Source organism: Pongo pygmaeus, chromosome 18 (assembly GCF_028885625.2).
Source record: "Pongo pygmaeus isolate AG05252 chromosome 18, NHGRI_mPonPyg2-v2.0_pri, whole genome shotgun sequence".
In the NCBI taxonomy this organism is placed as follows: Eukaryota; Metazoa; Chordata; class Mammalia; order Primates; family Hominidae; genus Pongo; species Pongo pygmaeus.
The window spans coordinates 63,977,434-64,001,634 of record NC_072391.2 but is presented as its reverse complement, the minus strand read 5'-3'; the positions used below and the strand labels follow the sequence as shown (position 1 = coordinate 64,001,634).

Here is a 24,201-nt window from a genome sequence, read left to right as displayed (position 1 = left end):
GGTCGCACCATTGCCCTCCGGCCTCGGCGACAGCGAGAGTCCATCTCGAAAAATTATTAAATGAAGTCCTCAAAATCATCTTCAGAAAAAGGCACAGACTTTACGGTCTCCTGGGCAGATCCTCAACCTTGGCAAAATAAACTTCTGAATTGATTGAGACTTGTCTCAGATACTTTTGGTTTATAACTCCCTCCCAACGCAGTTCTTCTGTGAGAGCCGTGAAGCCCCAGGATATGGCCCAGTGCCTGGCCCCTGGGGGTGGGGCAGCCGCAAATGCCTGGCGAGGTGTCTGTTGCCTCCTGGTTACCTCAGCAGCTCTCTGGGGTTCACATGGCTAGTTTAGCCAGGCCCAGCATGGACACCAGTCCTGGAGGGTAAGTGAAGGCAGGTCCCACGTTTCCTTATGGCCACACTCTTGGCCTTCTTCCCCAGAAACCCATGCCCCTTCCTCTGCCATGGAGAGAGAAGGTGGAGGGCAGCCAGGGAGAAGCGAGGCGGCTGCTGAGCAGGTGAATTCTCCCCAAATCATTACGTTTTGGAAGCAGCAGGAACCACAAACTGGGGTCCCGCAGAAACTGGGATTCCCTGGAGGCTCTGGTTAGGGGCCCAGGGTGGACTGGCTTGGATTGTCTTTGGTCATTGTAACCAAAGGAATGTCAAACTGGAAAATCCCAGCGAGCACTATTTTTAGAGACTCGGAGAGCATTTTTCCGGCTGAAGGGACAAGTTCCTTCAGAAGCAGCAGTTAACTCTCACCCCTGAACCACTCCTCCCTGGAACTCGCCCAGGCTCGGCCCCTCCCTCCAGGCATGTGGGAACATTGCTGGAGGAGTCTGGTCAGGGCCCTGCCACCAAGGAGAGGGACAGGGACATCGGCTCCTTTCAAACACAAAACAATGGGTTTTGATTTTCACATCTTTGAGTCTAATCCTTCAGACATCAAGACTTATACTGGCACCTTTATTTTTAAATTTTTAATTTATTTTTTGAGACAGGATCTTGCTCTGTTGCCCAGGCTGGAGTACAGTGGGTGGATCATGTCTCACTGCAGCCTCTACCTTCTACACTCAACAGATCCCATCCTCCCCGCTCAGTCCCCCGAGGAGCTGGGATTACAGGTGCACACTTAACATGATTGTCTAATTTTTGTATTTTTTGTAAAGACGGGGTTTCACCATGTTGCCCAGGGTGGTCTCGAGCTCCTGAATTCAAGTGATCTGCCTGTCTCAGCCTCCCAAAGTGCTGGGATTTACAGGCATAAGACACTGCGCCCAGCCTGGTACCTTTCTTTAGAAATAGAATCATTTGCCGGGCGCGATGGCTCATGCCTGTAATCCCAGCACTTTAGGAGGCCAAGGCAGGAGGATCACCTGAGGTTGGGAGTTCAATACTAGCCTGACCAACATGGAGAAACCCCGTCTCTTCTAAAAATACAAAATTAGCTGGGCGTGGTGGCACATGCCTGTAATCCCAGCTACTCGAGAGGCTGAGTCAGGAGAATCGCTTGAACCCAGGAGGCGGAGGTTGTGGTGAGCCGAGATTGCGCCATTGCACTCCAGCCTGGGCAACAAGAGTGAAACTCTGTCTCAAAAAAAAAAAAAAAAAAAAGAGAAATAGAATCATTTCATACCAAGTTGTTAGTCTTGAAGCACTAAATTAAAAATGTTCTTGTGTTTTTGGTTCATGCTTTTAACATTGATAATCGTTAATGATAAACTTAATCAGTCTTTCTCCTATATACCTTATGCTTGAAATCTTCTGCTTACCGTCCCTGTCTATATAATTTTCTGTTTGAGGTAGAAGTCTTTAAGGGCTCCTGCAAGTTTTTTTTTCTTTTTTCGAGACAGAGTTTTGCTCTGTCACCCAGGCTGGAGTGCAGTGGTCCATTCTCGGCTCGCTGCAACCTCCACCTCCTAGGTTCAAGCAATTCTCCTGCCTCAGCCTCCCGAGTAGTTGGAAGTATAGGTACATGCCACCAGGCCCGGCTAATTTTTGTATTTTTAGTAGAGATGGGGTTTCACCATGTTGGCCAGGCTGGTCTCAAACTCCTGACCTCATGCTCTGCCCGCCTCGACCTCCCAAAGTGCTGGGATTACAGGCGTGAGCCACTACCGTGCCCAGCTGGGCTTCTGCTAATTACTGAGTGTATAAAACGTAGTAGATCAAATCTATTGCTTAACAGAAGTTACAGGACAAGCTATCCCCATTCCCCTACATTTGTAAGGATGTACTGAGGAGGGGCCTCAGTGAGAGAAGAAATGAAGTGCAAACCCGTCTCCCCTCCCCATGATTAGGCACTGGCTCCAGACAGAGAACACGCAGAGACCACAGTTTGGGAAGGTGTTTTGCTCCTAGCCCTTCATGAAATTTAGAATTTAAGGTCTTTGTAGAACCAATGCTTTTTTTTTTTCTCCTTTTCTTACTTTTCCTAAAAATAGGGTCTTGCTATGTTGCCCAGGCTGGTCTTGAACTCCTGGCCTCAAGTGATCCTCCCATCTCAGCCCTGCAAAGAATTGGGATTATAGGCATGAGCCACTGCACCCAGTCTAGACCAGTGCTTTTGAGGTTAGGACTCTCCATGAGTCCTGATGCTCAGGGAAGTCAGAGTGTGAGAGTGTGAGACAGAGAGAGAGAGAGAGAGTGTGTGTGTGTGTGTGTGTGTGTGTAGAAGGAGGGTACAGTTAGTGGTCTCCAGACTTGGAGGTAGTTGCCCTCAAACCCAGGACTAAATGAGACACTGAGGGACAAACCTGATCCAGGTGAACCAAGGTATCCCGGGGACTAGCCCCTACCTAAAGATGCTAAACATGAGCATGTTCTGAACAGACAGGTGCTGACTGTGTAGAGAAAAGGGTCAATGATAAGGAACTTGCTAGTGCCTAAGCACTGCCTGGGGTGAGAAAGATGCTGTTGTAAAAGACCCTGGGCAGCAGCCTAAGCCTCCTGAGGCCCAGGCATGTCCTTCCACATCAGCTGGCTGCCCTGAGCAGCTCTTCCAGCATAACGGGTCTGAGACAAGAATCAGCATTCTGGCAGTGTCTATCCTCCGGCAATAATTAACAAAGTAGCATCTGACTTATTCATCAGTCTCTTCTGAGTCTGGTTGTCCTGAGTCAGCTTGGATATGGGGACTAGACCCTGGAACCCAGGGACCTGGCCAAGGGCTGTCTGCTTCTGTGTCATCTTCATTTTGTCTTCAGCACCCGTAGACACCTGGAGGCACAGCTACACCCAGGGACTCATGATGTATTACAATCCAACGCCAAGGAAGGCACCACAATACCAGGTTTTGTCTACTATTTAAGGATCCATGTGGGATTCCCAACAACACCCTTTGGAAGTCTGCAAAATTCTTTTAAAAACCAGAAGTGAAAATTTTGAGTCTGTCCCTAGAACTAAAAATAAACTTAGGCTAGTGTCCAGGAACAGGAAACAGTTTAATAAGTACTGGAGGACAGCCTCCACTCTTGCCTCTGCTCAATCCATCGCTGCACTGAAGCCAGAGAGAGCATCCTTCAAGGCAGGCCTTGTTGGGCCACTCTCAGGCTTAGCCCTCTCCTGTTTCGAACCTACCCTCTTCTGTGGACCATGAGGTCCCACAGGGGACTGGTCCGCAGCTGCCTTTCAGCTTCAGGTCTCCTCTGCCAGTTCCCCACACTTGAATTCTGCACTCCTTTCTCTTCAGTGCGCCTTGCTGGTGCTTGTCTCTGGGCCTTGGCACATGTCGTTCCCTCTGCCCGCAGTATTTTCCCCAAACCCTTTTGCTTGGATAACTGGTGTTTGTATTTCAGATCTCAGCTGAAATTCTGACCCACAGACTCAATTAAATCTTTTTGCTGGAAATGTCCCTACCATCATGAACACCCTCCTTCCTCCAACAACACTCAGCACATATTCTGTTGCACTTACTGGTTTCAATACTGGCTCTCCATGTCCCTGCTGGCAGGGACTATCCGTCCCACCAAATGCCAAGTTTTTTTGTTTGTTTGTTTTTGTTTCTTTTCAGACGGAGTCTTGCTCTGTCGCCCAGGCTGGAGTGCAGTGGCGCGACCTTGGCTCACTGCAAGCTCCTCCTCCTGGGTTCACCCGCCATTCTCCTGCCTCAGCCTCCCGAGTAGCTGGGACTACAGGTGCCTGCCACCATGCCCGGCTAATTTTTGTATTTTTAGTAGAGACGGGGTTTCACTGTGCTAGCCAGGATGGTCTCGATCTCCTGACCTCGTGATCCACCCACCTCGGCCTCCCAAAGTGCTGGGATTACAGGCGTGAGCCACTGCGCCTGGCCGCCAAGTTTGTTTTTTAAAAAATCTTTTTTTTTTTTTTTTTTGAGACAGGGTCTCACTCTGTTGGCCAGGTTGAAGTGCAGTGGTATGATCATGGCTCACTGCAGTCTTGACTTCTGGAGCTCAGGTGATTCTCCCACCTCAGCCTCCCAAGTAGCTGGGACTACAGAGGTGCGCCACTACACACGGCTCATTTTTTTGTAGAGACACGGTCTCACCATGTTGCCCAGACTGTTCTTGAACCCCTGAGTTCAAGTGATTCGCCCATCTCCTCAGCTTCTCCCAAAATGTTGGGATTATAAGCATGAGGTACCACACTGGGCCTCAAACACATTTTTTTTTTTTTTGAGATGGAGTCTCGCTCTGTCACCCAGGGTAGCACGATCTCAGCTCACTGCAACCTCCGCCTCCCAGGTTCAAGCAATTCTCCTGTCTCAGCCTCCTGAGTAGCTGGGATTACAGGGGCCCACCACCACACCAAGCTAAGTTTTGTATTTTTGGTAGAGATGGAGTTTGGCCACGTTGGCCAGGCTGGTCTCAAACTCCTGACCTCAGGTGATCCACCCGCCCTGGCCTCCTAAAGTGCTAAGATTACAGGCATGAGCAACGTGCCTGGCCCTTAAACACATTCTTTTTTTCTTTTTTTTGGAGACAGAGTCTCACTCTGTTGCCCAGGCTGGAGTGCCGTGGCATGATCTCGGCTCACTGCAACCTCTGCCTCCCGGGTTCAAGCAATTCTCCTGCCTCAGCCTCCCGAGTAGCTGGGATTACAGGCACATGCCACTACGCCCAGCTAATTTTTGTATTTTTAGTAGAGATGGGTTTTCACCATGTTGGCCAGGCTGGTCTCGAACTCCTGTTTCATGGGGTAATGGAGGACACTTGGCTTGTGCCTACTTTTTGGCTACTGTGGACAGTGCTGCTACAAACATTCATGAGGAAGGTTTTTTTGTGTTTCTTTTTAAATAAGAGCATAAAAATAAGGTTTTGTTTGTTTGTTTAGATGGTGTCTTGCTGTGTTACCAGGCTGGAGTTTGTAGTTACTCACAGGTGCAATCATAGCAAACTTCAGCCTTGAATTCCTGAGCTCAAGTGTTCTTCCTGCCTCAGACTTCTGAGTAGCTAGGACTACAGGCATGCATCATGGAGCCTGGCATGTCTCATGCAAGTTTTTGTTTCAGCACCTATTATCAATTTTTTTCTTTCTTTTCTTTTCTTTTTTTCTTTTTTTTGAGAAAGGGTATCACTCTGTCGCCCAGGCTGGAGTGCGGTGGTACAGTCTCAGCTCACTGCAACCTTCCTCTCCCAGGTTCAAGCAATCCTCCCACCTGAGCCTCCCAAGCAGCTGGAACTACAGGCATGTGTCACCATACCCAGCTAGTTTTTTGTATTTTTTGTAGAGATGGGGTCTTGCCATATTGCCCAGGCTGGTCTTGAATTCCTGGACTTAAGCAATCTACCTGCCTTGGCGTCCCAAAGTGCTGGGATAACAGGCATGAGCCACCGTGCCCGGCCACCCATTATCAGTTCTTTTGGGTATATATGCAGGAGTGGAATTACTGTCTCATATAGTAATTCTATGTAACTGTTTGAAGAACTGCCAAACTTTCAACCCAGCAGTTACACCATTTACATTCTTACCAGCAATGTATAAGGGTTCCAGTTTCTCCACATCCTCACCAACACTTGTAATTTCCTGTTGTTCTTATTATAGCTATCCTAGCAGTTATGAAGTGGTTTTGATTTGCATTTCCCTAATTTCCTTCAACTAATAACATCGAGCATATTTTCATGTGCTTGTCTAAGAGGTTTTTTTTTTTCTCTGAATATTCCTTTTTGGTAACATCTTCTTCTAAACTTTTTTTTTTTTTTTTTTTAATAGAGATGGGGTCTTACCATGTTGCTCAGGCTGGTCTCGAACTCCTGGGCTCAAGCCATCTGCCCACCTCAACCTCCCAAAACGCTGGGATTACAGGCGTGAGCCACCGCATTCAGCCTTATTCTAAACTTTTTTTTTTTTTTTTTTTTTTTTTTGAGACAGAGTCTTGCTCTGTCACTCAGGCTGGAGTGCAGAGGCACGATCTTAGCTCACTGCCACCTCTGCCTCCCGGGCTTAAGCGATTCTCCTGCCTCAGCCTCCTGAGTAGCTGGGACTACAGACATGCACCACCACTCTAGGCTAATTTTTGTTTTTTTAGTAGAGATGGAGTTTCGCCATGTTGGCCAGGCTGGTCTCGAACTCCTGACTGTAAATGATCCACCCACCTCGGCTTCCCAAAGTGCTGGGATTACAGGCATGTGTCACCACGCCCAGCCTTATTCTAAACTTTTTATGGTTACAGTATCTTCTCAGTTTACCTGAGAATACTGATATATACATGTGTATAAAATGGTATATATATATACACACATATATATATACCATTGTAAACATTTAATGACATATATCTTTTTTTTCGTTTTGACCTCTGTTATGTTATAGGCTTTCCTCAAATGTTTGGTGACTCTTAGTTGTCATTTATATTTCAAAGTAGGGTCCTCAAAAGCTCATTGGAAGCTCTGTGCCTGTAGGTGAGAAGTCTCAACTGTGGGATTCAGTGTTGGGTGATGTGGCTGGGCTCCACTTTGGGGTACTTCCCTTGTCAGGATCTTTGGGTGTTTCTTCTTGTGCTAATCATGTTTTCCAGAGAGAATGTGAGGTCTTGGCTACCATGATCTAGGGAAGGATGTCTGGGGGTCTCATTCATTAAGCAAACTTTCACTTACTCCACCTGTTTTTAGTACAGTATTCCTTCCCTGAACTGTGCCTAGTGATCTCTAACTAAGAAGCCTTCTGTTTCACCTTCTCCAGAGAACAAAGCTCCAGTCTTGGGGGATGGGTGTGAAAAGGGATCTAGGGATCCACTTGCTTCTTTAAAAGACTTCCACTTGATCTTATTACTCCTGCCTTCACCTCCTAACTCTACACTTACTTGGTGCTACCCATTCCTGAGCCTTTTGTTCTGTGATATATCACCTGTGCTGCATAATATTTCAGCCTTTCCCCTGCCAGTTTAGGGTTTGGCTTTCTTGGATCTGCTAAGTTACACTTGCCCATTTGCTTCCCAGCTTCCAACATTTTGTTGCCATTGTCTCCTTTCCCATTCCTTTTTTTTTTTTTTTGTAGCCCAGGCTGGAGTACAGTGGGGCAATCTCAGCTCACTGCAACCTCCACCTCCCAGGTTCAAGCGATTCTCCTGCCTCAGCCTCCCAAGTAGCTGGGATTACAGGCGCTCGCCACCATGTATGGCTAATTTTTTTTTGTTTTTGTATTTTTAGTAGAGACAAGGTTTCAACATGTTGGCCAGGCTGGTTTTGAACTCTTGACCTCGAGTGAACTCCCACCTCAGCCTCCCAAAGTGCTAGGATTACAGGCATGAGCCATGGTGCCCTGCTTCCTTTCCCATTCTTCATCCCAACAGTTTAATGCCCACCCACACCCCCTCAAAAAAATCCCTGTAACTGTCATTTCACTGGGATTTTGGGAGAAAGCAGAGGCAAGAGTCTACATCCAACCCCTCAATGTCACCATCGGCTGGTTGTCTATCCCAAGTTCTTAGTATATTGCTTAATCTATAGTAAGTGCCCGATAAATATTTGTTGATTTAGGGTCAGTCCTCTGTATCTGTGGTTTCTGCAGCTATGGATTCAACCAACTGCTGATAAAAAAAATTTGGAATAAAATAGGCTGGGCGCAGTGGCTTATGCCTGTAATCACAGCACTTTGGGAGGCCAAGGTAGGCAGATCACTCGAGGTCAGGAGTTCAAGACCAGCCTGGCCAACATGGCAAAACCCCGTCTCTACTAAAATCACACAAATTAGCCAGGCGTGTTAGTGGGTACCTGTAATCCCAGCTACACAGGAGGCTGAAGCATGAATAATTACTTGAACCTGGGAGGTGGAGGTTGCAGTGCGCAGCAATCATGCCACTGGGTGACAGAATGAGACTCCGTCTCAAAAAAAAAAAGTATTTGGAAAAAACAACAAAAAATAAGCTGGATGTGGTGGCTCATGCCTGTAATTCCAGCACTTTGGGAGGCTGAAGTGGGAGGACTGCTGAGACCAGAAGTTTGAGACCAGCCTGGGCAACATAATGAGACCCCATCTCCAAAAAAACGAAAGAAAAAACAATTTAGCCAGGCATGGTGGTGGCATGCCTGTAGTCCCAGTTACTTAGGAGGCTGAGACAGGAGGATTGCTTAAGTCTAGGGGGTCGAGGTTACAGTGAGCTATGATTGTACCACTGCACTCCAGCCTGGGTGACAGAGTGAAAAGTCTATTTAAAAAAAAAACAAAAAACAAACAAAAAAAACAAACCAGCGGGGCACGGTGGCTCACATCTGTAATCCCAGCCCTTTGGGAGGCTGAGGTGGGTAGATCACTTGAGGCCAGTAGTTTGAGACCTGCCTGGCCAACATGGTGAAACCCTGTCTCTACTAAAAATACCAAAATTAGCTGGGCGTGGTGGTCCCAGCTGCTCGGGAGGCTGAGGTGGGAGAATCGCTTGACCCCAGGAGGCGGAGGTTGCTGTAAGCGGAGATCTCACCCCAGCGCCCCAGCCTGGGTCACGAGCAAGACTCTGTCTCAGAAAACACACACACACACACACAAATATAGATAAAAAGTAATACAGTAGAACAATTATTTAAAGTATATGAGAGGATGTGTGTAGGTTATATGTAAATACTACACCATTTTATATAAAGGATTTGAGAGCATCTTTGGATTTTGGTATTCGAGGGTGTCCTGAAAACAAGCTCCCTCTCTTGCCCCCATACAGAAGGACAACAGTATTACAGTCACTGTCCTTCCCATCTTTGAAAAAGTTGAGGGCTGGGCATGGTCAGTCACACCTGTAATCCCAGCACTTTGGGAGGCTGAGGCAGGAGGATTGCTTGAGCCTGGGAGTTCGAGATCAGCCTGGGCAACACGGTGAGGCCCTACCTCTACAAAAATAATGATGATGAAACTAATAAATAATTTTTTTTAAAAAAAGAAAGAAAAAGTAGGAACCTGGGCTCTGCCCACCAATGAACTGTGTGACCTTGGACAAGCTACTTCCAGTCTGCAGCCTTAGTCTCTTCTTCTGTAAAATAGCAATAACAACGATACGTTCTTCAAGCGCCTTGCTCAGTGCCTAGAACATGGCAAGCTCTCGGTATTTGTGGTTGTGGAAGGGTTCAATATCAAAGCGACACTTCTTAGAAAGTCAGTGTTTTACTTAGCTTAAAATTAGCCTGCACACTTGAATTGTAAATTGGTCCCTAATTAATGCCCTTCGGGGCAAAATCTGTGTTTAACCTTACTTGATGCGTAGACAGAGCTAGCAAAGCTTTTCAGCTGAGAGGAGAGAAACGTGTCGGTCGCCTGGGTCAGCCAGGCGGGGACAACCTGCAGTGGGGCGGCTCCTCACCCTACCCCGCTCCGCCCCTGGCCTCGGAACCGGTTTGTTCCAGGCGCCCAGCGTGAGAACACAGGCACTTACCCACCTCTCGTCGGCCCAACAGTCCGAGTCAGGCCCACCCTGGCCACGCACCGTTCCCGGCACCCGGGTGGCGCAGCCCGTCTCTGTTTTTACCGGGAAGCTCCCCACCCTATGCGTCGAGGACCCCACTTTCTTCAAAGGAGAACCTGAGGCAGCGTCTGGGAAAGCAACTCCATGGCCTCCAGGTCCACCTCGACCCTTTCCTCAGCCCCAAGACCCCGCTGCCTGAACCCCATCGCCCCGCGTGCCGGGATCACCAGCGCCCACCAGCGGCTCCGGCCCCGGCTCTAGGCGCAGGTGGGGGCGGGGCCAGGGCGGGACCTGAGGAGCCGGCGCCCCGCCCCGCCCCGGGGCCCGCGGCGCCGCCGCATCCACCTCCCCCGAGCCGCGGAGCGCCTCCGAGCGGCCGGCTGCGGCCTGGCTCCGCCCCTCCCGGTCCGGCGCGCCGGCTCCCGCCTCCTTCCCTCTCCTGGCTCCCACCTCCCTCCCTTTCCGCTGCCGAGGCGGCGGGAGCCGAGCCCGAGCGGACCGAGCCGCAGCCGCAGCCGGGCGGCGGGCGAGAGGCGGCGGCGGCGGCGGCGGCGGCGGCGGCGGCGGGCGGGCCGCGGGCGGTCAGTCGGGAGGCGGCGGCGGCGGCGATGCGGCGGCCCCGCTGAGTCCGCCCGCTCCTGGCGCCGGGAGCCAGCCGCGCGAGGCGGCCCGGGCCGGGCGGCAGCATGCGGAGCGGCGAGGAGCTGGACGGCTTCGAGGGCGAGGCCTCGAGCACCTCCATGATCTCGGGCGCCAGCAGCCCGTACCAGCCCACCACCGAGCCGGTGAGCCAGCGCCGCGGGCTGGCCGGCCTGCGCTGCGACCCCGACTACCTGCGCGGCGCGCTCGGCCGCCTCAAGGTCGCCCAAGTGGTAGGTGCCGGGCGGGGCCCCAGGTGCCCGAGGGCGGCCTAGCAGCACTCCTCTCTCCCCGCCCCGCTGCGGGGCCTCCGCCGCGTACCCGCTTGCCCGGGCCGGAGCCCGCTCCTCGCGCCCCCTCTCCCTCGTGGGGTCCCGGGGCCACTCTGCAGCCTCCTCTGGGGACCCCGCCCTCGGCCAGAGCCTGCCCTTCCCAGGCCGGCAGCCTCAGGTGTGCGCCTCCTACCTGAGCACCTGCCCTCGGGCCTACCTGTCCGCTCCGCTCCCGCTCCCGGGAGTCTGTGGCGTTACTGGGCTGGGTGCTGCTGGGAATCCTGCTGTCTCCTGGGTACAGCTGGTTTTAGCAACCTGTGGCAGGTTTTCCCGGCCCGCGCAACCTCCAGACGGTGCTCGTCTGTTTCTGCCTGCGGAGACGAGGGACTGTGGCTTGGTTCCCCCTTGATGTCTAGCTGGGTGCCAGGCGTATATGGTAGGAGCTTAGTATTTGCTGGATGGAGGCAGGTAGCCCTGATGCAGTGGGGGAGCCCAGATATGCCCACAATTCTCTACACTGCAGAGGTTTGTGTCCTTCTAACCAAGAAGACAGACTTGGCATCCCGGAATCCACCGCCCAGCACGGTGGCTGGCACTGCCCAATTGGTACCCAGAGTTAAATCTGGGAGGGCAGCCAGTTTTGGAGGTAGCAGAAACAGAGAACTTTCTGTTGGACTTGTCTGTAGTAGAGCTCATTTCTCAGGGTCCTATGTTTTAGCTTCCAGGGTGTTCTGGGCAGGGGCCTCTCAGCTCTGTTCCTGCTTTGTGGTTTTGTAACATGCCTCTGCGGGCAACTGCTTAGCTCTGTTGTGTGCATGCTCTAATTCAGAAAAACCCGTGTGTCCCCCCAACATTCTCTGTCACAGGTAGGCCTTCTGAGGCCACCGGCCTGAAAACTTTATAGACTTCTCATGGTCAGAGAAGCCACTTGTTCTCTCTCGCTCTCTTTTTTGAGACCGGGTCTCTGTCGCCCAGGGTGGAGTGCACTGGTGCGATCGTGGCTCACTGCAGGTTCGACCTCCCAGGCTCAAGCGATCTTCTCACCTCAGCTTCCCGAGTAGCTGGGACTACAAGCACGTTCCACTATGCCGGGTTAATTTTTGTATTTTTAGTAGAGATGGGGTTTCACCATGTTGCCCAGACTGGTCTCCAACTACTGGGCTCAAGCGATCACCCCTCCTTGGTTTCCCAAAGTGCTGGGATTACAGGCATGAGCCACCGTGCCAGGTCTGGTCCTCCTGTTCCTACTCGAGTGCATAAGCATTCCTTGGGAATAATATAATGTGTGGATACATACCCTTTAAATAAATGTCCTGGTGTTTGTAAATGACAGAATCATAGGCTATTTTATGTCTCTCTTGGGTGAAAGGCTTGTTCTGCTGACTGCCAGAGGGTATTTTTGAAGGGCTTTTTGGAAAGAAAAATGGATCAGATAATCTGTCTTCAGAATTTTAAATTTACCTTATCTGGTAAACTGGAATGTTTTCAAAGATGTATTGGTTTTGTAGTTTGGCTTTGCTGTTAGCAAAGAGAATGTAGGAGGTGAAGGGAGGTGTGCAATTGCCTTTTTTTTGTTTTTGAGATGGACTCTAGCTCTGTCGCCCAGGCTGGAGTGCAGTGGCACAATCTTGGCTCACTGCCACCTCCGCCTCCCGGGTTCAAGCGATTCTCCTGCCTCAGCCTCCCGAGTAGCTGGGATTACAGGCGCCCACCACCACGCCCAGCTAATTTTTGTAATTTTAGTAGAGACGGGGTTTCGCTGTGTTGGCCTGGCCAGGCTGGTCTCGAACTCCTTACCTCATGATCCGCCCACCTCGGCCTCCCAAAGTGCTGGGATCACAAGCGTGAGCCACCACACCCTGCCTGCAATTGCCTTTTAAAAGAGGCAGCTAGCCAGTGTTTGAGTATGGGGTGCCAGCAGCCCGTACAGATAATTAGAAATGAATAAGAAAAGAGCAGGGCTTGGTCAAATACCTTGCTTTGTTTGCACTGTGGGATTTTGAAAGTAAATAGAACTTGTCCCTAAAAGGATCTAGGAAAAGAATTGAAATCCAGTTTGTAGACTGTTAGTTATTACTGCATTGCTGGGACTTTATCACCTAAGTCGAGGGATGGAAGCTGGTGGCATTTATCATTACCTTTTGGTAAGGTACTGTTTTGTTGTAGTGTTGTTCTTTTCTTTTTTTCTTTTCTTTTCTCTCTTTCTTTCTCTCTCTCTCTCTCGCTCTCTCTCTCTCCCTCTCTCCCTCTCTCCCTCTCTCTCTCTTTCTTTCTCTCTTTCTTCTCACTCTTTTTCTTTCTTTTTTAAACACTCGGTCTAACTCTGTTACCCAGGCTGGAGTGCAGTGGCACAATCTTGGCTCACTGCAACCTCCGCCACCTGGGCTCAAGAGACCCACCCACCTCAGCCTCCCAAGTAGCTGGGACCACAGACGCACACCACCATGCCCAGCTAATTTTTTGTATTTTTGGTAGAGACGGGGTTTCACTATGTTGCCCAGGCTGGTCTCGAACTCCTGAGCTCAGGTGATCTGCCCGCCTCGGCCTCCCAATGTGCCTGGATTACAGACGTGAGCCACCACACCCGGCCTAGAGTTGTACTTTTCATCTGGAAGAACTTTTGGGCCTAGCCCGCAGAATCTCGCCTAACTCTGTTGTTTGTTAATCTCTAGAACTTAAACTCTGAGAGGTTATATGTGGGTGAGTAAAGGAAAGGGACCTGCTTGAAGGGTATGGCAACTTGAAATGGTTTTGCTGTAGTTGGCTTCCCAGCCTTGATAAAAATCCCACAAAACTCCAAGAAATTGGACTCTAAATTTAAACTGGAAAAGAAAATAAGAAGTCATTATAAAGATACTTCTGAGATCTTACAAAACTCAGAATCCATCAAGAAATATGAGTAAGTTCTAACTCTGTGGTTTGGAGAAAAATTTGACTTTTAAAAATCAGGAAGCTGAGGTGGGGGGATTGCTTGAGCCTAGGAGTTCAAAGTCACAGGGAGCTATTATGGTGCCTGGGAGTAGCCACTGTGCTCCAGCTTGGGCAACATAGCAAGATCCCATGTCTAAAAATAAATTTAGTTGTGTGTGTGTGTGTGTGTGTTTTTTTTTTTTTTTTGAGGCAAACTTTTGCTCTTGATGCCCAGGATGGAGTGCAATGGCACCGTCTCAGCTAACTGCAACCTCCGCCTCCTGGGTTCAAGCAATTCTCCAGCCTCAGCCTCCCGAGTAGCTGGGATTACTGGCGCCTGCCGCCATGCCTAGCTAATTTTTGTATTTTTAGTGGAGACAGGGTTTCGCCATGTTGGCTAGGCTGGTCTCAAACTTCTGACCTCAGGTGATCCACCCGCCTCAGTCTCCCAAAGTGCTGGGATTAATAGGCATGAGCCACCGCGACTGGCCATAAATATAGTTTTTTTAGATTTTTTTTTTTTTTTGAGATGGAGTCTTGCTCTGTCACCCAGGCTGCAGTGCAGTGGCACAATCTTGGCTCACTTCAGCCTCCACCTCCCGGGTTCAAGCGATTCTCCTGCCTCAGCCTCCCAGGTAGCTGGGATTACAGGCGCCCATTAGCACGCCCGGCTAAGTTTCGTATTTTTTAGTAGAGATGGGGTTTCCCCATGTTGGCCAGGCTGGTCTTGAACTCCTGACCTCAAGTGATCTGCCCACCTTGGTCTCCCAAAGTGTTGGGGTTACAGGCGTGAGCCCTGCGTTGGGCTGTAGACTTTTTTGTGGTGTTTTTTGTGGCCGATCGCAACCTGTAGATCCTTGCTATTCCAAGTTTGGCCTTAGGCCAGCAGCATTGCCATCACCTAAGGGCTTGTTAGAAATGCAGAATCAGTGGCCTCACCCTAGAACTTCTGAGTCACCTGCATTTAAACAAGATTCCTCAGGTGATCCACGTGTACATTAAAGTTTGAGACTTACCTTTCTATATCCTTTCAGTGTTAAAAAACCTTGCAACAGGCCGGGCTCACGCCTGTAATGCCAGCATTTTGGGAGTCCGAGGTGGCTGGATCACTTGAGGTCAGCAGTTCAAGACTAGCCTGGCCACCATGGTGAAACCACATCTCTACAAAAATACAAAAAATTAGCTGGGCATAATAGCGAGTGCCTGTAATCCCAGGTACTCCAGAGGCTGAGGCAGGAGAAGTGCTTGAACCTGGGAGGCAGAGGTTGCAGTGAGCTGAGATTGTACCATTGCATTCCAGCCTGAGTGACAGAGCAAGACTGTCTCAAAAAAAAAAACAAAAAACCACAAAACAAAAAAAAACCTCGCACAGGTGCTAGCAACCAGCTTTCGATAAATAGTCAACCTCAAGGCTGAGATTTTTCTGTAAAATGAGACTGCCAATACCTCCCTCAAAGGATTAAGAAGATGAAATAATATGTGTAAGTTAGTACCTACTGTATTATGCATCTAACTGATGTGCAATAAATGTTAGCTGTCATAGTGCTAACAATGCCTGTCTCTAAAGAAACTATGTGAAAATATCACCAAAAAACGTAATTATGTATTTGAATTAAAGATAGTTTAATTTCTTATGATTTAAGTTAAATTGATACTTTTAATGGAATGTGATTTGATAGTAAAGCTAATCTGAAACATTATGAAAAAATTAAATGGTGCAGTTGCATAGATTCTATCTTTCCTTTTTCTTTTTGAGACAAGGTCCTGCTGTGTGCCCAGGCTGGAGTGCAGTGGTACAATCATAGGTTACTGCAGCCTCAACCTCCTGGGCTCAAGTGATCCTTCCACCTCAGCCCTCCAACTAGCTGGGACTACAGGTGTGTGCCACTATGCCTGGCTAATTTTTAAATTTTTTGTAGAGATAGTGTCTCCCTATGTTGCCCAGGTTGGTTTCAAACTCATGAGCTCAAGCAACCCTCCCTCTTTGGCTTCCCAAAGTGCTGAGATTACAGGCATGAGTCACTTACCTCAGCCTATATCTTTTCAAAATGAAACTTGTACGTATCTTAGTTGGGGACAATGTCTAGTGTGGTTAAACAACTGATTTAAATTATCTGCTTCCTCCTTGTGTGAATTCTTTTTTTTTATTTTTTTAAATGAATAAAGACAGAATCTAATGAGACTGTGTTGCCCAAGTTGGTCGCAAACTGGGATTACAGGCGTGAGCCACCACACCTGATCCACATCCCTTTCTTGAGCCCTTCCCATGCTTAGATGACTTTCTGACAACGTGTTTGTATAGGACTTTTTAATAACAAAAGATGGGTAATAGGAATTTTTTTTTTAAGACAGATTTTTGCTGTCGACCAGGAGGTCGAGGCTGCAGTAACCTATGATTGTACCACTGCACTCCAGCCTGGGCACAGCCTGTCACCCAGGCTGGAATGCAGTGTCATGATCATAGCTCACTGTAACCTCGAACTTCTGGGCTCAAGGGAGCCTCTTGCCTCAGCCTCCTGAATAGCCAGGACTACAGGCATGCGCCACTATGCCCTGCTATTTTTTTTTTATTTTTGTAGAGACGAGGTCTTGCTATGTTGCCTCAAACTGGAGGCTAATCTCGAACTCCTGAGCTCAAGCAATCCTACTGTTTTGGTCTCCCAAAGTGCTGGGATTACAGGTGTGAGCCACTGTGCCTGGCCTGGAAATGTTTAAATGCAAATTTTAGCTCTGCTGATTTTGATGTCTCTTAATCTCATCACATCTGGGTTCCTCAGTTGTACAGTATGGGTGGTAGTGACTAATTGAGCATTTTAGGAATTGTAAGAATTAAGAGGTTAATGTTTGATAGTTGCTTTCTTACGTAACTCAAAAACAAATGTGAGTATTTGCACTTCAGGGGTGGGTAATGGCATATCTTTTATTTGATGGAAACCTTGTTAGTTTTTTAAATCTCAAGCCAGTCAGCATAATCCCTGGCTGGTTACTGTTCTCTGGAGGATGTGCAGGGGTGGGGCAGTAATACATTATAGAAATCATATACAACACAAATATAGCCACATTTACAAAGCTGCAACTTTGAGAAATGACTGGCTGTAGACATAGCACTGAGCTTATCAGCCCCAAATCCCCTCAGTTCTGTTGGAGGGGCTGGTTCAACCGAGGTTCAGCTGGGTTCCTGATTCGTAAGAGCTGGTCAAATGACCAGGCAGACACACAATGCCCCTGGTCAAACCGTGAAGGATTCTGCGTTTTGTTTACTACTGAAGATTCCTTTGTACTCCTGGCTCCCGTTTGTCCCTAAAGTCATGCATATACAAGCGCATAATGGTAGATGAAGCAGTGGGTTTCTCTATGTTGGATTCTCCGGTCCACCATTCTGTGGCTCCTTGTAAAACAGTCTCATTTTCCTTTAGGAAGATTGTTGTCTTTAGGAGTTGTCTTCCTGATCAAGGACTTGGAGTCAAATAAATTCTAGCAGAAAAGCAAAGTTATAATTACTCTTAAGTTTTTTTGATGATTAAAAATAATGAAATTATAATCCACGATCTCAAAAGAAGTTGTTAAATGTAGGGTATACATGTGTTTTACAAAACCACACAAAGACAGTTCAAGAAAATGATACTACAGACCAATATTCCTCATATGAACACAGACACAGAAATCCTCAACAAAATACCATATAGAAAATAAAACCCAGCATAATGGAGAAAGAATAATACACCAAACCAATTGTGATTTATCCCAGGAACAAAAAGGTTGGTGCAGTTTTTGAAAGTAAATGTTATAGGTGTACACCATATTAACAGCTTAAAATAACAGGCCAGACACAATGGCTTATGTCTGTAGTCCCAGCACTTTGGGAGGCCGAGGCAAGTGGATTGCTTGAGCCCAGGAGTTCAAGACCAGCCTGGGCAACATGGTGAAACCCCTTCTCTACAAAAAATACAAAAATTAGCATGACATGGTTGTGCATGCCTGTAGTCCCAGCTATAGGCTAAGGTGGCAGAATTGCTTGAGCCCAGGAGGTCAAGGCTGCAGTGAGCCGTGATCGTGCCACTACACTCCAGCCTGGGCAACAGAGTGAGACCCTTTCTTAAAAACAAAACAAAACCCAAAGCCACATGATTCTATCATTTGATGCAGAAAAAAAAACTTTTGACAAAATTCAGTACTTTTCCATAATAAATGCTGTCAGCAAACTTGGAAGAGTAAGGAACTTCTTCAACCTGAAAAAGGGCATCTACAAAAAATCTACAGCTAACATTATACTTAGTGGGGAAAGAATGAATGCTTTCCCCCTATGATAGGAAATAGGCAATGACATCTACTGTCACCACTCATATTCAAGATCATACTGGAAGTCCTAGCCATTACAAAAAAATTAATAGGAGGCATACAGATCAGAAACAAAACTGTCCCTATTTGCATATGGCATGATTATCTAGATAGATAATCACATGGGAATCTATAAAAAATCTCCTAGAACTAATAAATGAGTTAGCAAGGTTACAGGATATAAGGTCAACACACAATAACCAATAGTATTTTTATATCCTAGCAATAAGTCATTGGAAATTAAAACAACCAATATCAGTTATAACAGCACTGAAAAGAATGAAATTCTTAGATATAAATCTCACAAAACATGTATAGGATCTGCTCACTGAAAACTACAAAACACTGAAGAAAGAAATCAAAGATGACCAAAATAAGTAGACAGGCGTTCTGTGTTCATTAGGATTGGAAAACTCAATATAGTTAAAATATTAGTTCTCCACAAATGATCTATAGGTTTAATACGATCCCAAAATCCTAGCAAGGTTTTTTTGTAGATAGAAGAATGCTGATTCTAAACTTTATATTAGCCAGGCAAAGGGCTAGTGATGGTTTATGGAGGTACGTTCCAGGGAGAGAGAACAATGACATGAAGTCACCCTTGTTTAGGGTAGAATGTGTGTGCATGTGTTGAGGGGAGTGTTTCTGAGAGTATGATGGACTTCGTATCTCTTACTGGCCATGAGACTTTTGGCAAGCTACTTGTTCACTCAGGCCACAAGCAGATCTCCTGCAGGTCTCTCACTTGGGGATTGTAAGTTGGGGATAATGGTAGTATTACGGTGCTGGTGAGCCCACCATGCTCCCTAGCTCAGCGTCTCAAGACACCACGTCATCAAAGCCTGTTGGAGGTTGCTATGGTCTGAATGTTGGTGTTCCCCCAAAATTCAGATGTTGGAACCTAAAACCTAGTGTGATAGTATTAAGAGGTGGAGCCTTTTGGGAAGTAATTAAGTCATGAGGGCTCAGCCCTCGTGAATGGGATTAGTGCCCTTTTAAAAGAGTTTGAAGGGAGTGTCCTTGCTCATTCTGCCATGTGAGGACACATAGAAAGTGCTGTCTGTGAAGAATGGGCCCTCACTCAGATAGTGAATCTGCTGGCACCTGGATCTTGGAGTTTCCACCCTCCAGAACTATGAGCAATAAATTTCTATTTATAAATTACCCATTTTGGCCGGGCGCGGTGGCTCACGCCTGTAATCCCAGCACCCTGGGAGGCCGAGGCGGGCGGATCACAAGGTCAGGAGATCAAGATCATCCTGGCTAACACGGTGAAACCCAATCTCTACGAAAAATATAAAAAATTAGCCGGGCGTGGTGGCAGGCGCCTGTAGTCCCAGCTACTTGGGAGGCTGAGGCAGGAGAATAGCGTGAACCTGGGAGGTGGAGCTTGCAGTTAGCCGAGATTGCGCCACTGCACTCCAGCCTGGGCGACACAGTGAGACTCCTTCTCAAAAAAAAAAAAAAAAAAAAAAAAATTACCCTTTTTATGGTATTTGGTTATAGCAACCAGAACAGACAACAGACTGATAGTGATACAGAATATCTCCGGAATGATACAAGTTGGGGAACTGGGTGGCCAAGGGCCAGGGTGTCAGGGAGACATTTTCTGCTGTATAACTGTTTGTACCTTTTGTATTTTATTTTATTTTATTTTTGAGACAGGGTCTCACTATGTTGCCTAGGCTGGTCACAAACTCCTGGGCTCAAGCGATCCTCTTGCCTTCAGCTCCCAAAGTCCTGGGTTTACAGGCGTGAGCCACTGCTCCCAGCCCTTGAATTTTATACCACAGGCAAGTACCTGCTATTCAAAAATTACTCAAATAGTAGATGTTACTAGCTTTACCTTAGTATAGCCTTAAAGCTCATATACTGACTGTAATCTTTAACTTTTCATGACTTTCCTTTCTTTGGAATTTGGAGGCCCTTGGGAAGAATGATTTAGATAATACAGACCACTTGGACAAACTTGAAGCTTAAATTGTTTTAAAATGCACTTTTCTGTTAAAAAAAAAAAAAAGCAAGCATTCTGCACAATAGTGGGTGCTTAATAAATTTGTTGCTTCTAATGGAAAACTTCTTCCATTTGAAAGGAATTTACCCTCATTTTATTTGTTAGTGAAAATGTTGTAACATTAAAGAAAATTAGAAATTAGAAAAATAATCATCGTATTATGACAGACTCAAATGAAAAGGACTTGGGAATTTTTTCCTTTCCAAAGGCTACATATGATCCCCTATGGCAAAGTCTGGTGATTACGGTTTCTAGTTTTTTTGCTATTAGGAAGATGCGTCAATAAATGTCCTCATGAGTGTAGCCTGGATTCTTTTTTGGAATTATTATTTTTGGTTAAATTTCAAGGAATGCTTTTACTACATCAAAGGACAAGACCACCACATTTCTGAACATTCAAAAAAAAAAAATACAGACTTGATTGACATTTCTTCCCAAAACATATCTGAAGATCTCAGTTTATTCCAGGTTTCTGGTGTGCTTACCCACAAGTGTTATCCACAGACAACTGGGAAATGGTGATCTCTGTAAATCCTAATGGCTCCTCCTGGACCACAGGGCTAAATTAATTCTTTCTCCACAACTTTGGAGGAACTTTGTTTTTGTTTTTTGTTTTTTGTTTTTGTTTTTTTTTTTTTTTTTTGAGACAGAGTCTCACTCTGTCACCCAGGCTGGAGTGCAGTGGCGCAATCTCGGTTCACTGCAACCTCCACCTCCCGGGTTCAAGCGATTCTCCTGCCTCCTCCTCCTGAGTAGCTGGGATTACAGGCGCCTGGCTAATTTTTGTATTTTTTGTAGAGATAGGGTACCATGTTGGCCAAGCTGGTCTTGAACTCCTGAGCTCAGGTGATGTGCTCATCTTGGCCTCCCAAAGTGCTGGGATTACAGGTGTGAGCCACTGTGCCTGGCTGGAACTTTGTTCTTTTTTTTTTTGGAGACGGAATCTTGCTCTGTCACCAGGCTGGAGTACAGTGGTGCGATCTCGGCTGACTGCAACCTCTGCCTCCTGGATTCAAGGGATTCTCCTGCCTCAGACTCCCCGAGTAGCTGGGACTACAGGCGCATGCCACCACGCCCAGCTAACTTTCGTATTTTTAGTAGAGACGGGGTTTCACCATGTTGGCCGGGATTGTCTTGATCTCTTGACCTTGTGATCCACCCACCTCGGCCTCCCAAACTGCTGGGATTACAGGCATGAGCCACCATACCCGGCTCCGGAACTTTGTTCTTAATTAGAAATCAGGCCAGGCGCGGTGGCTCATGCCTGTAATCCTAGCACTTTGAGAGGCCGAGGTGGACAGATTGCCTGAGCTCAGGAGTTCGAGACCAGCCTGGGTAACATGGTGAAACAAGATCTCTACTAAAAATACAAAAAATTATCCGGGTGTGGTGGCCTATGCCTGTAGTCCCAGCAACTCAGGAGGCTGAGGCACAAGAATCGCTTGAACCTGGGAGGCGGAGGTTGCAGTGAGCCAAAATTGCACCACTGCACTCCAGCCTGGGCAATAGAGTGAGACCCTGCCTCAAAAAACAAACAAAAAATCAGTAAGAATCTTTCCCAGATTATGGCACTCCAAAGGATGCTTAGAGGTAAGGACAGGGCTGTATGTCAGGATGCTTCTCTCTTGGTAGAATGAATGCATACCTGGGTGCCTAGGAGAGAGCTCTTTCCAGCCTAAAGTCGTGCTGTACAGACTTGAGCTGCACCACATGTGTGGCCTACCCCATTAAGGACTGAGGTATGTCTGGAAGCTGGGGTTGATTTTTTTTTTCTTCCCCCACAGCAGTCTTCCCTGAGCCATTGAAATAGCCTGGAAATACCAGCATGGGTTCTTCAGCCTATAGCTGTTATCACTGACTCTCGCATCCTTATTTCTGGAAGTAACCCCAAATGCTTTTGCAGGATGACATGGGATTCGTTTGGAAAATAAAGTTACTTATTAGAGAGTAGAACAGAAGGGATCACAGATAATAAATTTTCCCAGACAGTCTCAATTTCCTGTGCTGCCTCATCAGACCATATTTTACTATATTTACTATATTTTACTATAAATTGTGAAGTATTCTAAGCATTGAAATTATAGCAATTCATGTGACAGTACCCGTGTGCTCACAATATACCCTGATATTTTTATTTGGAAAATAAGGTGATTCCTGGAGAACAGCCTATGTGTACAAGAGAAGTAACAAGCAGGGTGAGATGAGATGAGATTTGGGTTCATTAGCCTCAGGGCTCCAGGAAGGAGGAAGGATATAGACTGGGAGAGGTAGAGAGGAAGAGAGCAGGGAACCCCTGCTCAGGGGGATTGCTTCGGCCTGTCAGCTGACTTAAACTTTGACCTCAGTTTGAAGTGGTCCAGGGCTCTAGAGCAGGGCTGCAGCAGGCTGGAGAAGAGGCCAATAAGTAGAAGGGCTCAAGCTCAGAAAGTGACACCTCCTGGGGGAGAAGATAATTGCTTGTTTAAGTATTTGGAAACTATCCTATTTTTAAACAGTTTAACTTCTTGATGGGGGAGGATTTTTGTGAAAAATTCTCAAAGCAGTGGGTGGGGGGTGTTCAGGCTTCATTGCAGTGCCTCTCGTGTGTGGCCTTTTCTCCGGATGGGGGCTATCGCTGGTTTTCAGAGTGGGGTCCTGGGATCACTAGAGTTTATTAAGGTAGTAACGGGAGATTGAGAGTCAGAATGAGGGCTGGGGGTGCAGTGGCTCACGCCTGTAATCCCAGCACTTTGGGAGGCCGAGGCAGGCAGATCACTTGAGGTCAGGAGTTTGAGACAAGCCTGGCCAACATAGTAAAACCCAGTCTTTACTAAAAATGCAAAAAAAATTAGCTGGGCTTGGTGGTGGGTGCTTGTAATCCCAGCTACTCGGGAGGATGAGGCAGGAGAATCGCTTGAACCCCGGGAGATGGAGGTTTCAGTAAGCCGAGATCATGCCACTGCTCTCCAACCTGGGCGACAGAGGGAGACTCTGTCTCAAAAACAAAAAAAAGAGGGCCTGGGTACTAATTATATTTCAAACAGTCTATACTGTAAACCACAGTAAGCAGAATAAGGCAGATTTCTGCTTACATTAAGCAGAATGAGGTAAAATTTCTTACCTTCGGCTGGAATTTTATAATACCGATTACTGCAGGTTGATCAGGAGCTTTCAGTAAGCTTTTGATTAATACGCACCTGCCTTCATCTTTGCACTCAGGGTTTATTCTCTCATCCCTCACCCTCTTCCTGAAAATGCCCACTTAGCTATTTTTATTTTTTAAATTAGGCAGCCGCCTGCACTGGAATAGGCTCAGAGAGATTCCCACTTGGCTCTGTTCTTCTGGTTCCTGCTCAAAAGAGACCTTCCCTATCCCCCCGCATCTGGAATAGAACACTCCCCCACCCCACTCTGCCTTACTATTGACCCCTCTCACCCTGCTTGATTCTTCTCCAGAGCATTGACCATCCAGCTGGAAGGTCAGCTCCACGAGAGCAAAGACTTGGCTTTCAAGTTCCCTGCCGTATCCCGTGTCTAAACCAGGGTCTGGCACATAGGTGTTGAATAGACAGTTGAATGTACGTGTTTGTTTAATAAAAGAAAAAAAATGGGCCGGGCATGGTAGCTCACACCTGTAATCCCAGCACTTTGGGAGGCCGAGGCAGGCGGATCACGAAGTCAGGAGATAGAGACCATTCTGGCTAACATGGTGAAACCCCGTTTCTACTGAAAATACAAAAAATTAGCTGGGCGTGGTGGTGGGCGCCTGTAATCCCAGCTGCTCGGGAGGCTGAGGCAGGAGAATGGCGTGAACCTGGGAGGCGGAGCTTGCAGTGAGCCGAGATCACGCCACCTGCACTCCAGCCTGGGTGGCACAGCGAGACTCCGTCTCAAAAAAAAAAAAAAAAAAAAAGAGAAAAAAATGGGTTATTAATGTAGTTTATAAGGTCAAGTTTTTGAAAACATGGAATCCATGGGGAAAATTTATATATATGTATATATATATATATACACATACATATATATATATATATAGACACACACACACACACACAGACACACACACAACTAGACTCTATTTGAGGTGGAAAATATTGGAGAGAGAGTATGGAAATAAAATGCCATTGTAATTACTTTTTCTTTTTTTAACTTTAAGTAGACTATCTACTGCTACTAGGAAACAGAAGATTTTGCTTAGGAGACAGATTTTT

At 47.2% G+C, this 24,201-nt stretch overlaps 1 protein-coding gene across 1 annotated transcript in view; it reads left to right on the top strand.

Moving 5' to 3' along the window:
• Positions 1-10,394: 10,394 nt before the first annotated feature.
• Positions 10,395-24,201, top strand: part of CMTM4 (CKLF like MARVEL transmembrane domain containing 4) — an 82,264-nt gene continuing 68,457 nt past the window's right edge. The window contains exon 1 of the mRNA XM_054453795.2: positions 10,395-10,710. Coding sequence (XP_054309770.1) covers positions 10,525-10,710 — 186 coding nt within the window. The 5' untranslated portion in view covers positions 10,395-10,524. The remainder of the gene's footprint in view (positions 10,711-24,201) is intronic.